General features: G+C 31.9%; 1 protein-coding gene across 1 annotated transcript in view; it reads right to left on the bottom strand.

Annotated features, from left to right (window-relative positions):
* Nucleotides 1-2,016: 2,016 nt before the first annotated feature.
* The window catches only part of LOC127850412 (uncharacterized), a 118,197-nt gene continuing 103,781 nt past the window's right edge, over nt 2,017-16,432 (bottom strand). The window contains exons 2-7 of the mRNA XM_052383439.1: nt 8,666-8,808; nt 6,400-6,619; nt 5,686-5,754; nt 3,175-3,474; nt 2,791-2,817; nt 2,017-2,642 (exon numbers count right to left, since the gene is read on the bottom strand). Coding sequence (XP_052239399.1) covers nt 2,521-2,642; nt 2,791-2,817; nt 3,175-3,474; nt 5,686-5,754; nt 6,400-6,619; nt 8,666-8,808 — 881 coding nt within the window. The 3' untranslated portion in view covers nt 2,017-2,520. The remainder of the gene's footprint in view (nt 2,643-2,790; nt 2,818-3,174; nt 3,475-5,685; nt 5,755-6,399; nt 6,620-8,665; nt 8,809-16,432) is intronic.

Genomic DNA, 16,432 nt, shown 5'->3' with positions numbered 1-16,432 from the left:
AACATACGTTATACATTACTGATCTGTCACATGAGTGTATATCAAATATAGCGCTTGTTTATTGTTTTCTTAAATCAGTTTAACAGCGGCATATACACATAAAACAGTATTAATTTCAAAATTTAAGTCATTACAAGAAAAAACAAGAAAGTTTATTTGTGGTTTGTTTTTGGGCGTTTGGATTCTAAACGGATGTACCGAGACTCTTAATCTTTCAAACAATAATCGCATACGTCTAGAAAGAAGTCTAAATATGTTTTATATTCCAAACAGCTTTTCAAAACTGTATACATATCTTATACAGTATTATTATTAATTTTACCGTACCGCTCTTGTTTAAAATTGTCTACAAGTTTACATTTGAATTCGAGACTCAAACTGTTTACTTGTACAACGTTTCGGGTTTCAAAAATACAACACTATAAATCATTTTTGAAAATGCTCTTGGCATTTGAGTCCCAGTTTTTATAACCTGTATTGCAATCACTTAAGGCTTGTGTATTATGATATTCTTTTTATTCAAAGCTGTAAACAAATATTTTCGAGTAATAAAGACTTTTAACATACACTAGATATCTAATTTCAACAATATCGATATCGAATGCTACCTTGCCTTGCTGACTATTTATATAATATCTAATTTTCATGCTTTGTTTGGTGTTACTAGGATACTCAAGTAAAAGAAGCAAATTTACAAACAGAAGATGGTTGTTACTGGAAATAATATGCTTTTACAGATTTTTTTTGACAGATGGCATGTTCGAACAGACTGGATTTGATAAGTAATTATACACATTCAAAATGGTTAAACTATTTACCACTAACCTAGCAATTTCAACTGTTTGGTACTTGTCATTTGTTTATATGGGACATACACACGACATTTACCATTCACAAACATAAACGGCAAATTTCTTTAAGAAAGATAGTATATGTAAAAAATGTTTATGTACGAGTTGCATTGACTTTTTTGTAAATGTAAACACATTTAATACGCCATTTTAGAACCAAGTAGAAAGAAAAAATATATTTAATGCCGTCCACCGTTCTATAAAAATAATTATTGTTTTATTGCATATATTATCTTTAGAAGGTTTAAGAACAGCTGAATGCTTATTAATCCAGGAATGTTTGTTTGTTAACATCTGGTTACAACCATATTACTACTGATGTCATTAAAAATACGTTTCCTTGCGCATCGCGTTTGCCAATAATACCGTAAATGGCAATTTCACGGCTTATATAAATACTCGCATGTTGTTGTTTTTTTAAAATAAGAATGATTAGCGGATGTTCAAACATGATATACATACATACATGAACATGTCTTACGTTCCAATCGAATTCAAATATGTATATTTTATAAATGTTGTATGAAATTTGAAGCATAACTATGTTTGTTTGTTTGACATGAATATGTGTAAGGAAAATGAACTATTGATTTTAATGAAATTAAACTTAGGTGTGGATCATTTTATTTGTTCCATACATTTCGGAACATTTTAAAACGTTTTTGTTAGATTGTTGTTTAATGATGTGATGCCATAAACGGGTTTATAAATTAACACTATTTGTTTTCATTAATAATTGATTAATCAATTGACTGTTACGAAACCATAAAACAAACTCAAACTTATCACTGCTATGTGACGCTTTTAGAAAACTGCGCAAGTATGATATTCTTACAAACTTACACCGTTGGGGGTTGCGCCTATTAAGTTGTCTTAAATAACGATACTGATCCGAGCTTCCATAAAATTATATTTATGTACCATGCCATATGTTTTATACCTTCTTTCTGTAAAAGATATATACAAAAACAAAAGTCACGAATTATTTTATGGAAACATTTTAGTGCCGTATTAGTTCCGCCAAACAACGTATTAAAGCCACTTTCTTTGCCAAGTTAACAATTTGTTTTGAGGCATGTCATAACGTTCCAAAGCCGACCTAACTTTGGTGTTAATATAAACATGTACTAATCTATATACAAGCATACAATGATAGCGTCTGATACGGCTTTTAAATGTTGAATACTATACGTATTGGTTGCAGAAATTCAATAAGTTTATGATAAACATTGTTATTATCATAATACTCAATATACAATTTGAAAAGTGTGTAAAGCATACATTTATCACATAAAGAGTTCTTTTGACTTGTGCGCCATCACTGTATGCCAATGTGCGTCATCACTATCACCGATGCAGGGCAACACTATCCAAAGCACTCGACTCGATAGGGTCAACTGTCATGTCTCGCTTAATGACTCATGTTATCCAGCGATGCAATTTGTTCGTTTGAAAAGTGTATATCTGCATCCCTTTGTAAAGAGGTAAGATTTCCAAGGGTCACAATTTTCTCTATTAATGACTTTACATGACCCTATAACAGTGTGAATTTATTGTATATTACGTCTATAATCCATCACTCAAGAATAAGCTCTGAGTTATTACGTTTGTGTATGTGGTGTTAAAAGGCACTTCCATTGTCTGTTTTGGATCCCTATTTGAAACCCGTTCACCTGCAAACTAGCACAAAGATCGAGAATGTCATCAACTGTATAGCCTGTGTTTGCATTCGACAACACCCACTCTCTGGATCGGCACTGATGTATTTACTCTGAGCATCTTTGCCAGACCCTGAAATTCCAAAAACAAGAACGTTAAAACTGTAAATCAACTGTTAAACAAGAAATCTACTTAATCGGAAAATAACCAAAACAATAAATAAGAGAGAATTTCAATTGTTTACATTCATGATATTTCAACAACGAGTAATGTTCCTTACCTCGCCTTGTTAAATTATCTTTGTCCGCTATAATAGAAATAAAACATGTTTTTACAACCTACCATCATAAACAACGACTTAAGCAACGAAATAAATTGTGTTTGTTAATCAATAGCGGAAAAAAGCATTAACCTATCATTAACGAACATAATTGTTTGCGGCATTGTTTTGCGATGGAGTAACATATTTTAAACGAAAGCATAACAAGCATACTAACAATGACGTATAATTGCGCTATAGAATTAAACAAAGAAATGTATATCAATCTAATGACCAACTACAAATGTATCAATGAAATAAGAAACACCTAGTGATGAAACAATATAATTTATGTGTCAACGACCAGCCCAAGGAAAAAATAAAATTTGAAAATGGCAAACTTACTATTTAAAATGTGGATTTTAACGCTATTGACGGCCAAATCAGAGCTCCTGCAGACGTAATCTCCATTATCTTCCAGCCGGCTCTTGTCAATAATCAATTCACTGACAAAGTATTTGCCTTCGAAAGATTCGTGCTTCAAAATCTCCACTCGGCCTTTCCACCTGTCGTCTGCCATATGAATTCTATTTCCGTCGTAAAACCAGTCAACTGCTTCCGGTGCCCGGTAAGCCCCCGTTGCGTTGCAAATTAGGTGGATCACAGTTCCCATATTCACGTAGGTGTTGCCGACGATTCGTAGTTCTGAAAGGAGTTAATTTAGTACGTAGGTTTGCCTTTGGATATTTAGAATTTGTCAAAATCGAGTGTACGAAAATACAAACTATGGACATTACTTTCACACAGTAAAAAGCATACTATTACACATTTTAAATAACATGCAATTAAACTTAATATAAAATATATGACATTATTCAGAATGTGCATTATGCACTATGAATGTGTATAGTGTGAATACGTAGAGTCTGATGAGAATCAACAATAAATAACACAATAACATAACAGAGATCACAGGATTAGCATATTATATCATGGCACATTTTACACATATATATATTAAAGCCATATGCTAGAATGCTTTGCCAATGGCTTTAATGTTTTACGCTTATTAATTTATTGACATTGTATAATAAATGAGTTCCGGTTCTTAAACAAAAAAGCACCAAGCCGTATAACAATAAAATGTACTAGACATAGTCCAAAGCATTACAATCACTCTATATAATTAAATTGTTAAAGACTCAACAAGTATTTTTTATGTAAAACGATCAAACAGCAAAATCAAAGTGTAACGTTTCTGTGTTGTAACCCATAAACAACTCATAAATAACAAGCTATTTTTGAAAACGTTTTATATGATGCTATACGATATGCAGGTAGTACAATATATGGCTAAAGCTATATTGCCTGTCGAAAAATAGGTAGACAGATGACAGTCAAAGTTAAGTATGATACGATACTAGGGAATATAAAAAAAACATTTTAGTCGATACAAAACATTAAAACATTTGATTGTCGCATTGTCGTTGTATAATTCACCAATTATATTCGAAACAAAACTGTGTGCGCGGTATTTGAATGTTAAGCGTCGTTAGAAATGTTACGCGTCGCGCCGAATTTGGTGTTAAATTAACTTAAATTGACATACACAACAATACCACAACTTGAGCGCGATATTATGTCGCTTGCTATTTACAAGTGTGCTCGTCTTATATCGTGCGTACTGTTGATTGTCGCCTTTTGAAAGAGTCACCCGACAATGAATCAAATCAAATATACGACACGTGTCATTTTAAAACTTAAAGCGAAAATTAAGTATAACACCTAAGGTAAAAGGTACTTTTTGCAAATATAAGTGCGACAAAGCGCCTATCTAATGTTTGAATATAGGAGGTTGTCTGGCAAAAACCGGATTGCGTAAATGTATTGTATTTAACTTGGATATTTTCATAAGGAACGTCCGAAATAAAATGACTTAATACGAACTCAGTTTTCTATTGACAGACACAAAACTTTATTCGCAAAACCATATTTTAATAGCTTTAAAACAGCAACCATCACAAGAACAGCATTTAAATATAGCTGGCATTCGAATAATGACACAATGATAATAATCATGACTTTTCAAGCATGTTAAACTCGTAAGTTAAAGTTACTTAAAGTAATATTCGGATCAGTTGGTTTTGATGGAGGAGCAAACGTTACAATGTTTAATGTGATAGGCATGCAACGCATTTGCTGCACGCCTACCGTATTTACACACCCATGCTGTATTATCAAATGATCGAAAACTGTATTTGTGTAGATTATACTGTTTAGATTTTTTTGCTTAGAATAGCATATACCAAATAAAATCAATAATCGTTAAGGACAACGCAATACTCAAAACACGATGCAACCGCACGTTCATGGACCACACGCGTCACATCAATATGGTTAAACTAGTTCAATGATCTCAAACAATAGCGTATGCAAGTTCAAGTTGGTATCTTCAGCCTTTTTGAATTATAGGTAATACATACAACAATAAACATAAGCTATTTTATGGTATGTAGCAAAGATAAATGATAGGTCGGGAGTAAGGAAATGACTAATGGTTTATTTTAATCGAACGTTCATCAGGATAAATGGTAGCATAGATTGATATAATACTACAGCTAATACTCATTTAAGTCACGAAATGGTGATGCGTTATGTTTTATCATAGGAGTGCATGTATATGGTAATGTGGTGTTACGGCAGGATATAATGCACAATAGCAATCCATGACATGCATTGAAACAGGAATATCATTCTTTTTTCTACTAATGTTTTATTTGTTAGAAGGTATAAAGTCGCCGACCCGTGTCCTTAATAAATAAAAACGGGTAGCAGCAAGGTTGTTTAAGCTTGTGTAATAGGATTTGTAAACCGACTAAATGTTATTTGCTTTGTTTACAACAACTGACAAAATACCTGTCTCAAAGTCTATCGCGTCAATGGCTAGCATAGGGGTATGTTTACCTGGTCGCATCTCCGATTTATCTAAAAAGTAACAACGTACTTGGCATTTGAAAAAACAGCAGCATTATTAGAAATGCTAGTAATAGGTATCCAGGAATGCAATTATAAACAGCATCTAAGATTCTTACAAATCGCGGATTTCTGTGAAATTCTATTGCGGACACGAAGAGTACGTAATACAAAAGTGTTAGGAGCAAATGTGCGATGGTAACAATTATAAAAAAATGTTCTATTTCGGTGGAAAATAATAGTTCAATTAAAAATATGTATCAATATTAAGGAAATAAAGTTTGTATATATGGTTGACATAGCAATTCTGGAAATAGTTCTTATTTTCATTTTCTGTATTTCTGTACGGCAAAGATTACGCATCAGCCTTTAAAACAACTAAAATATTTGTTAAGGGAATACTTATTTTATTGCATAATAAAGTCTTACCAAGGACTTGTGTTATAATTTAATGTTTTTTTTAGCAGAATACAAGCTGTTACTTTATAGTTGGTTTCCTTTAGAATATTAAAATAAAACTCAATTATGACTCAAATTATGTACGCATGTTTTATCAACGGCAACTTCATATGACCCGTTATAAAACATTTCAATTTGGAATACAAATAATTGCATCAAAAGGTATCAAAACGAGCAGTCTGTACTAGACAATCTTACCAACGACATTGAGTGAGACGTAGTGAGCAATAAGGTGGTTCGCGCTGATTTGGCACTCGTACATTCCAGCATGTTTTGGCTTCACATTTTTAATTAGCAAATCCCAGGTACTACTTGTTTTGGTGATCTGGGAGTGATCGATCGACATTTCGTCGTCTTGTGAGAAAGACATTTCCCCAATCGTCAAAGGATAATCTTCGTTCGTTTTTCTCCAAACCACCTGAAAGATAAAAACAAACTCGAGGTTGCATCCAGTTATAAGAAACACATAAAACAAACATGAAATATATTGGATGCAGGGGTTTAATTACGTGTGTCATAAGCATATATTAATTGAAAGATTCGGATCAATAAGATTTGCTAGCAAAGCGCATAAGTTAAGTATAATACCGTATTTGCTATACTGGAATGTGAACGCGGTTTTTCTAACGACGTAGTACTGTTTCTAATTGGTGTATATTAAAGTGATATTATGGTCATTTTTTCACTGTTGTATTGAGCTTAAAATAATTAACAGTTCAAAAGAGTAAGTTAAAATTATATGCAGCTCATCTTGCTACCAGTTGTTAATAAAAAATATATATTATATTCGATATTTTACATGACTTTACCAGTCCTCTAAGCCGAGCGGAACTGTCTTTTTATTAGGATCGGAGTTAGTGTTCGTGTGTCTTATGAATAAATATCGTTGCAGGAAATAAAAATGATCCGTAAAACAAAATTGTGTCTTCGAGTCGTATGAACGAATCTGCACTAAAACTTAATTAAGATTCACATCGAACATCGAATCATTTTTGTCATCAGTTGTCAGTAGGGTTGATATTTAAATGCAATATTTTTCTCTTTCCGGGCTATTATTTTAGTATGTTGATGCTGCATTAACAAATATAATTGAATATGAAGTGAAAACACCAAAAATAAACAACGGTTGCGATAAACACCTATACACATAGCATATACTGTTAGATGCGTCTAATGTTACTTTAAGGATAATTAGGCAAAGTGCAAATGAAATCTTGCAGTTTGAAAGGACTCCTACAGTGTTACAGACGCAAACGTTAGATTACTTAGTACAACTACTGCTCACAATAAGCTATACATTAGAGCTTGGTTATTAATCGTCATACCTCCGGAAGTCCTACAGCTAGAACTGTAATTGAATCGTGTTTGCTTAGAGGATGTTATCGATATTTCAAATTGAATATAAGGGTGTTTATTTGCTCGGCTTTAATAAGTAGTTGCTGAGTTTATCTTTCAGAATATACGTTTTAAGGAATTAATAACATATTTAAGCTATGGAAAATTAGACATACATATAAAATAGCATAGAATACAAGTCTATAAGTGATTAAATGATAGTGTTTAAATGTAAACGCATTTAAATAATATAATTAAGTGGTATAATATATACAGTTTTCAAATTAAATATATTGTTCTTATTTTATATTTCATATGAGTAACGTAATTATTTTTAGTGAGTATTAACATGGTGACCGTTCTCTGTTATACTCATTTGTATGTTTTATTTATCCGTTTACGTGACCGAGACATTATGGTTTTTGTTTTGTTTTTCTGTATACATGCGATTGTAAGATAGGCACATGAAACGATAGGCTTAATTATAAGACTTATTTATTAACAGTTGAACTTTTACACATTTATATTTATCTTACAGTACATTGCTATTAACACAATGCCTCATGACGTAAATAGCTAATTAAGCTTGTGGTAATATAGTACGTGAATTGGTTAGTGAAGTAATATATTATGTGAATGTCTACATTCCAAACGTGTTTTAGTTCACAATTATACAAGACAGTATGATCTGCCCATTTTTACGACATAAATGAAAAGTTGTCAATTTAATAAATATACCCTTTTGTAAACATATCTGTGTAAGACTTTAAAAGCCAAACAAAAAAATGGCAGCATTTTTATTCCAATCAATTTAACAAACAGAATAAGGTATATATATTTATTTATTAATTTATATTTATTTATTTATTTATTTATTATATAACCTTGGATAAACCCTGACCAGCATTTGACGTTCACATGACAGACAGCGGCATTTTCAAATTTACCTTTTTGATATATATGATTTTAATGATTGCAAATGCTGAAACAATAAGATTTGCGACGTAGTAAAAAAATATGTTAAGACACCGGTGATAAGGCAGCATGCTTCATACAAAGGTTTATCAAAGGCGGTCGTAAAGAGTGGACAAACCTGGTGATGTAAGTCACAAAACAATATGTAGCCTACCACGTTTACCATTTTCGGTCCAAGGTTCGCTATTCGACACTTTAGTTTTGCCAAGTCTCCTTCACGAACCGTTATGTTTGTAGGAGCCTTCAGAAAATACGGTTCACCATAATCGTCATCGTTATGAAGTGAATCACTAACCCCTGAAAAAGCAATAACAAAAATTAAGTGTAACGTTTTCTTGTTCCATTAGCACGGCCTCAATAGCGTTTCTTGCAAAGACACAATTTAACATGTGTATTGCTTAAGGAATGAACATACTTTTTATTAAGTATTCTTTCAAAATACGTATACTAATTGAAGACGTATTTAGTGAATGATTGCCTTAAGAGACAGTATAACAATCCGATTAATTGACTGATCACGCTTCAACGGGTTTTTTATCTTCTGGATTTTAAAATAACATTTGCACGTAAATGACCTAAGCCATTCCTGGCGTGTTAAATCAATACCCTGGAGATTTGTGTGATATTCATCTTAGTTTAATACAATTGAGAAAAACACAAGACTTGTTGACAAAGAGGTAAAGACTTTTAAACAAATACATTTCAATGGCCGATTCTTCAATAAAATAAACATTTGAGAGAAGTAACACTACAGTTAAAACATTGCTATATGTCTTCCCGTCTGTTTTATCATTAACAGTGACAAATGGTGAAAATACATAATTATAATTATGTATCACTCATAATGGGCTCTCCGCTTGTTTTCATGATTTTTGTGTTTTCCATGTACGTTTTATGTATGTTTAATTTACTTGTGAGTGTGGGCATGTGTGTATGGGAGTGGGTGTATTAGTGTGCGCGTGTGTGAGTGTGGGTGTATGCGTATGGGCGTGCGTGTGTATTATTATATTTATTATAATTATTATATTTTTTTGCATTTTGCTTTGCCTACGTTGTTGTTAATTTTATTGTGAATTTATGTTGTCCTCATGTGCCTAATATGACGTATTGGATAGAAATAAACACCTATATATATACATAACTGTACTCATAACATGCAAAATATAAATCAAATTAAAATTTCTAAAAAAATAGTTCCAAGTCAGATTAATGATAAGACTATTTAGAATTATTTCTCAAATAATGTTCCAAAGTTTATTAAATCAACACTATTTCATAAGATTGATGTCTCTTATTGAAATATGTGTCAGTAATTTTTGCAATATGCTTCAAAGCATGTATACATGTTTAATCTTGGCGACATTCTCATGATAAAGAATGTAAGATTGTTTTACGAGAAGACAGTCTAGAAATATAACAAAAAGTGAACCTTTAATTACAACAGACGGCGAAAACCCTGTTTGTACTAAGCGGCCGTATATTCGTGTTTAGAGACCAATTGCGAAACATTGAGGCACACAACAAATATATTGTACGGAACATTCTAAACCTAACGATTTATATGAAAATACATTTATATTGATCGTCGTACTTGACCTGTTGTATCATAAACACGTTATTATTGCTTAATTAGAAATGCGTTAATTCTTAAATTACATTTGTGAATGAAACCAATCACACGAGTACATGAAAAAACACAACGTGACATATGTGTTAATTTAAACAAATAACAACCACAATTGTTATATTAGTTTTAAATAATAGTAGAAGCGACTCATATTAAATTCTGATCGAAGAAACGGTGTTTAGAATTAAAGTAAGACTTTATATAACATTGTAATATATCCTTTGAATTCATTTTACAACAGAAAAATAGCACAACAGTCCGAATTTAATTATAATTATTGTGATTAGGCGAAGAAATGGAACGACAGTATTTCAGTTAATATAGGGAAATTTAGTCAGTTCTGCTCTTTACAAGTTTAACTGAATTTCCCTTGTGTCTAATTGGGCGGCCGAGGTATATCTTAATTACTTGCATGCGTCTACGATTGCATAATATGAAGTGAATGTTAAATGATTGCCAACATGTTTTAGATGTTTGACTGATTTACAAAGCCATGATCTGTAAGCTGTTAGAAAATGTGTTCTGATATTAAATTACAAAATATAAACACACGATACATATTGTAGGCTTAGATAATTAACAAAAAGTAAACATTATATTCAAAATACAAAGATAAACACTATTATTGTTTGGTTTAACACGAGCGCTGTGGTCAATGTGTTATACCCTCGAATATTCGCGAGGTGTGTAAAACGTAAGCTGAGAGAAAGGACCGTCATGCTTGTAAAAGCAAAAATAAATAAGTTATAATAGTAGCTCAGCAATTATTTACCATTTTCGAAAGAAAGTATAAAAACCACTACTACTGTATTTATCAGTTTTCGTATTGAATAAAATCGAGACAATGTATCTATTAGCATTTGTTTCATTTTAATTGTTGCATAAAGCAAGTGTGTATTTGTTTAATATATTAATATATCTATTTTATCCGGAACAAGCAAGTAACCACAATAAAACAACATTTAAATAAAGATACGAACAAAAGCATATTGAAATATTTAACTTTTCAAAGGACCTCTAAATATCTTTACGCTGTGAAAATTTTCAAACTTTAGTTATGTTTTACAAAATAAAAGCTTTTTTTAGATAAACGAACGAAATAACATTTTATTAATAAACAAAGGTCTTATTTGATGTCTTCATGATTAATAATTATACTCATTTGAAATAGTGAAAAAACACGAGTTATAATGCTTATTCAGGTAATACAGTGAAGTGTAGCTGTTTTTTTAGTTAACACAATTTAACCCTATTATTGTGTAGATATCTTTACATTACTTTTTTCGTGATGATTATATATTCTACCATGTCTTAATTACATGCATTTGCTATACACATCGCATTTTATTTTATTCAATAAGGTTAAAGACTTGGTATTGTACACACAATACATTAATTGTGTGCGTTCTTATTTTGACGGTCGTGTATTGTACAAGTCGGTTTATCCGAGCTAGTGATCTTGTTAGAGTTACACTCTTAACCCTTAGCTATTATGTATCACTCGATGGAATAACAAATATGCTTTTTCAAATAATTTGTATAAAGAGATGAATACGTTTGATCTTTTGTTACACATTATTTGATTGCAAATAGTTCTTGATTCTAACGGCATCAATTCATTTTGAACAACCTTCATACTTTGTAAAGAATCAGGAGAAACCAAAAAAACTTTAAATGCCGAGTATCAACTATACATTTTTCTTTACTGTTCACCGAGTTAAAAGCTGTTTTTCAAAGTACAATGTTCCAAGTACGGAAAATGCCAGCCAGATCATGTGTTGTACTTGAATGCGTTTTTGTGCATTAATAGTCGCCAGATCGAGCTGTAATGTTGTTTGATGTATGGTACAAATTTATAAATTATGATGTAAATGCGTTTTGTAAATTATCTCAGAATGTTGAATGTTATTTAAGGTTACTTTACACTAAGTTGTGTTGTATGCTGTCGTGTTCCAGCAAAGTGTTTATTAATATATATTGCATTATGTTTTACAAGAAGTTAAGCGAACGCATCCATTTTTGTGGCATTGTCTAGTACTTTATGCGTGTCTTCAATATTTTGGTGCATTTCATTGGGTACTGCCTTGAAAGGTAAACGATAAGGGTTCGCTTATTGAAGCAAGGTGCTTTTGTCGCAGTCTCACTGCCGAAACCCTGTTTACAGAGGGTGATTGCGTTTGGGGGGATTTTACTTTCTTCGCAGTTTTGAGACGGAATTTTTACAGCCATTGTTGGAGGAGGACAAATGTATCTTTAAACTGATACAAGTGTTTCAACGTTTAAATATAGAAAATACATGAACATTCTTTGTAAATTTGCAATATTATCATTTGACACTATAAACATTGGAATGTGTGCAATCCAATCTAGAAAAAAAAAAACAAACAAAGGAAAGCACTTTCAACAATTACAATGTTGGCAACATTGCTTGTAAATATTATGCTTGAATTATCAAAGCCATGGATACTGCCAAGAACTGTTCAATGTTAAAGGCCTGCACACGCCTTACAAACAAAATACAAACAATTGTTGATGCTGATGGAAAATCAATTATAAGGATAGCAATGAATCGTCGAATCAAGAACCCTTTCGACAATTACAATGGTGGCAACATTGCCTGAAATTGTTATTCTTGAATTAATCAAGTCGGGCATTCTGCAAACACGTGTTTACACTGAAATGTTGTCTTGTAGAAGATGGTCCTATCTTTAACACAGCTAATTGTTTTAATTGGCGGCTTGGAAGGAATACACATTTCTTAAAGAGAGGAACCGGTAACAATGGCGCATTTATGGGAAGTGCATTCCTTGAACATGATTGAGTTTGACACGGTTTAAAAAACATTCAAAAAACTATCACGAAAACAAACAAAGGCAAACACAAATTATTTACCTTCCATCTCTTTGCAACATAGGTAAAAAAACGTGTGCATTTGTCTTTAAACATCTTAACAATTATTTTCTGCATTTTCATTGTAAACACATCAGTTATTCTTGTGGAATGTAATTACCAAACATGATGTAGAAAAACACGTTGACAGTGTTTTTCCCTTCAAGTTGTTGATTTAGACTTTAAATCATGTAATAAAAACTCCAATTGTTTAAAATCAATCATTAAGTTAGAAATTGAAAATAATTTTAACAGTAGTGTTTCTTCTAAGGTTTGGCTTTTTGAGAATACATTTGCTGCGAGGAGTTTTCTCTAATTTATTATATTCAAATAGCGATATATAAAAGGGTTGTTGGGAACAAAAACACGGGGATTACTTTCTGGAATGCCATTAATTTTAAATTCTGTGCGCACATAAGAACCTCGACAATATCATCGTAAATAATGTTTTAGAAAATTGCACTTTATTAAGTGACGAAATATTTTCTATCATATGATAGCATGAGCACCATAGATTTGCAGAAGCTTGCATAGAGACATCATATTATGGAACATGAGCATAACTTGTGTTATTTTTTATTCTGTCTTACTTGCACACAAAAAACTTCAAATTTGAGTAAAAAGTTACATAGCAAACTAGCAAAATATCATAATAATGCGCATCTTATCATGATGAACAAGAATAACGCCAAAGCAAATCATGAGATATTCACAATAATACGCATAATGCAGCAAATTATTACGGATAAACGGAACCACAAATCGACAATTGAGTGCATGTATAATGTATACAGCTTAAAAATGTAAGTAAATACATGATGGCGTTCCACACTCCAAGGCGTAATCAATTTGGCGCATGTGCATGGGAATACTTAATAAGCATTTCTTGTATACCATTCAACTTAAAATATTTATTTTCTCACAGCCGCGGAAAGTGGCCTCTACACGACTTTGTATATAAGTTTATAAAACAATTTTCAAAACAAATGAGCTTATTTACTGTGACTTCGAAAATGGATGCAGTGTCGTCTTTTAATCCTTACTTACATGAAACTACATATTATGTTATAATCTTCATGGATTTCACTAAGAAGCATAAGTTGTACTTAACAGCTCGATAACCTTCTTCGGAGTCATTATTGCACACTATTGACATTCCTTACAATCAAGAAGTGTTGCCTTTTATAAAATAAAGTGATCACGATCACTGTAGGCCAACGCGGTATGAGGTCAAACTACAACATAAGCGCTCGTGATTAAACCTCGCTAGTCTAAATTGCGTGTGAAGGGTGTCCCAAATGGATTATATGTTTTCCAAATATGTTCGCATAATCGATCAGTGTAACTAGTGTGTCAATGCTATCATCATGTTCATTGAAATATGCATTGAATGCCATGACAATGTAAAGAAAATTGAATGTATAGATTCCGAGGTGTTGCAGAACACATATCGAAGAGACAGACCTGCATTTACTGACACCACACGACTTTTCTAGCCGGATTCAATAAATTGAAATGGAAGGCAAAATTTTGTTTTGCAGTCTATAATATGTGTTGGCAGTTTATAAGTTGTTATAAAAATGAACATTTATCACTAGTAGTATTGCGCTAGGTTATAAAGAAAGAAACCACACCATCCAAATGTGTTAATAGAATGTTTGTAATCAGAAACAAAAAAACGAACTGTATAATTGTAGGTATTGTGTTGGCGTGTATTGGAGTGATGGATATAATACAATTTAGTTTTAATCACATTTTCAAGAACCTGTAAAGAAAGTCATAATGCTTAAATAAATATGTGCGCTTTTGGCTTTATAGTATATTCAGCAGCTTTCCGGTTATATTTATTACTTCGTTGAGAGAGATTTCTAAAGAGCAAAACAGTTCACGCACTTAACCTAAGATAACATCAAAGACGCATTGAAGATTTTATACGCTATGCATATCACATTAACCTGCATCCCCATTATTACAAATACATTTACCAGTAATGCCCCAATAACTACACAATTGGAATGAGAATATCTAATAAACAACATGCAAACGTTAATTTTACCGTAACATAATAAATTTCATATAGAATTACACGTGCTGAAATGTAGTAATACTTAACATCAAGACATGCTATTAACCTTAGTGTTTTCTTTTATATCGATGCGTTTGCCAAACACAATATATTTATTTGATATAAAATTATGCATGCAAAGATCTTTTCCATCGATGTTAATGCGCGCATATTTTTTTTGTAAAGTTGTATACTCACTTGATCGCTGTATTATATTTAAGGGTATTGAACCGGAACAACCGGATTTTCAGTTATAAGAGTAACACACTAAAATTTTACAAAAACAACCGAGCAACCAGTGATATATATAATGTACTTGATCAAAAGATATTATGTGTATTACTTTTTCACTTTACCACAACACGTCATACTTCCGATGTAAAGAAAGAGCCCTGGTGTTCTAAAAGTAACTTTATTGGACTAAGTGTTCAATATATGATCCTCTCAATTTCTTCAAATTTACAACTTTGATGACAATTATGTAAAGCTTTTTCAAAGAACATCAACCTGGTTGGTTCGATAATAGTCATTTGACAAACAGAAAATTAAACTCCGACCGATAATGATAAAGCTACTTGAAAACACGTTATCGTTTGTGATCATCGGTCAAGAGCAGTACACTAAGTACACCGATGACATCATTTTTTTTCTCAACTTTTTAACTATATAATTAAAGCCATGCATGATGCCAAGAAATTATTCAATTTACATTTATCCAGGACAATTTGCAACATATTGTAAACACTTTGAGAAAATTGTGTAAATAAAGGCAGCAGGAATACATATTTATTGAAACCAGACTCTCGTCATTTTGAATCATGATAAACATTCATTGTTTATTAACTATCTAATCTCGTGTCTACATAAAACTATTATAGTTTGCTTCATAGAGCTTTTACTCTAATCCCAATCACAAAAGATGCAAACACACAAATGATTGTTGGTGGGTATTATTTCAAGTTCTAATGTTACATACACTTGCCTATAAAAACGGCAACTAGCTACTTATGTAGACACATAGTAGCGAAAACAATCATAGTGTTAAAACTAACTAACTAATCAAGTGTGTTTAAATATAAAATCACAAATGAAAACTATCAATTGTAAAAATGCCATACGGTTCGACAGAGTATACGAAAGATTTTACCTTGATTTGCAGAGCGCACACAGAGAAAACAAACAAAATACACAGATTGTTTTTCTACAATGTTCAACTGTTAATTACGACACTATTTCAAAAATTACAACATTAAACAAGTAACCATTATCACATGACGCAAGTGCAGCTTTAATGGATAACTTGACACTTTGCAAACATCAGGTGCTACGTAAAGATTCAA

Source organism: Dreissena polymorpha, chromosome 11 (genome assembly GCF_020536995.1).
Source record: "Dreissena polymorpha isolate Duluth1 chromosome 11, UMN_Dpol_1.0, whole genome shotgun sequence".
In the NCBI taxonomy this organism is placed as follows: Eukaryota; Metazoa; Mollusca; class Bivalvia; order Myida; family Dreissenidae; genus Dreissena; species Dreissena polymorpha.
This window is presented reverse-complemented; position numbering and strand designations above follow the sequence as displayed.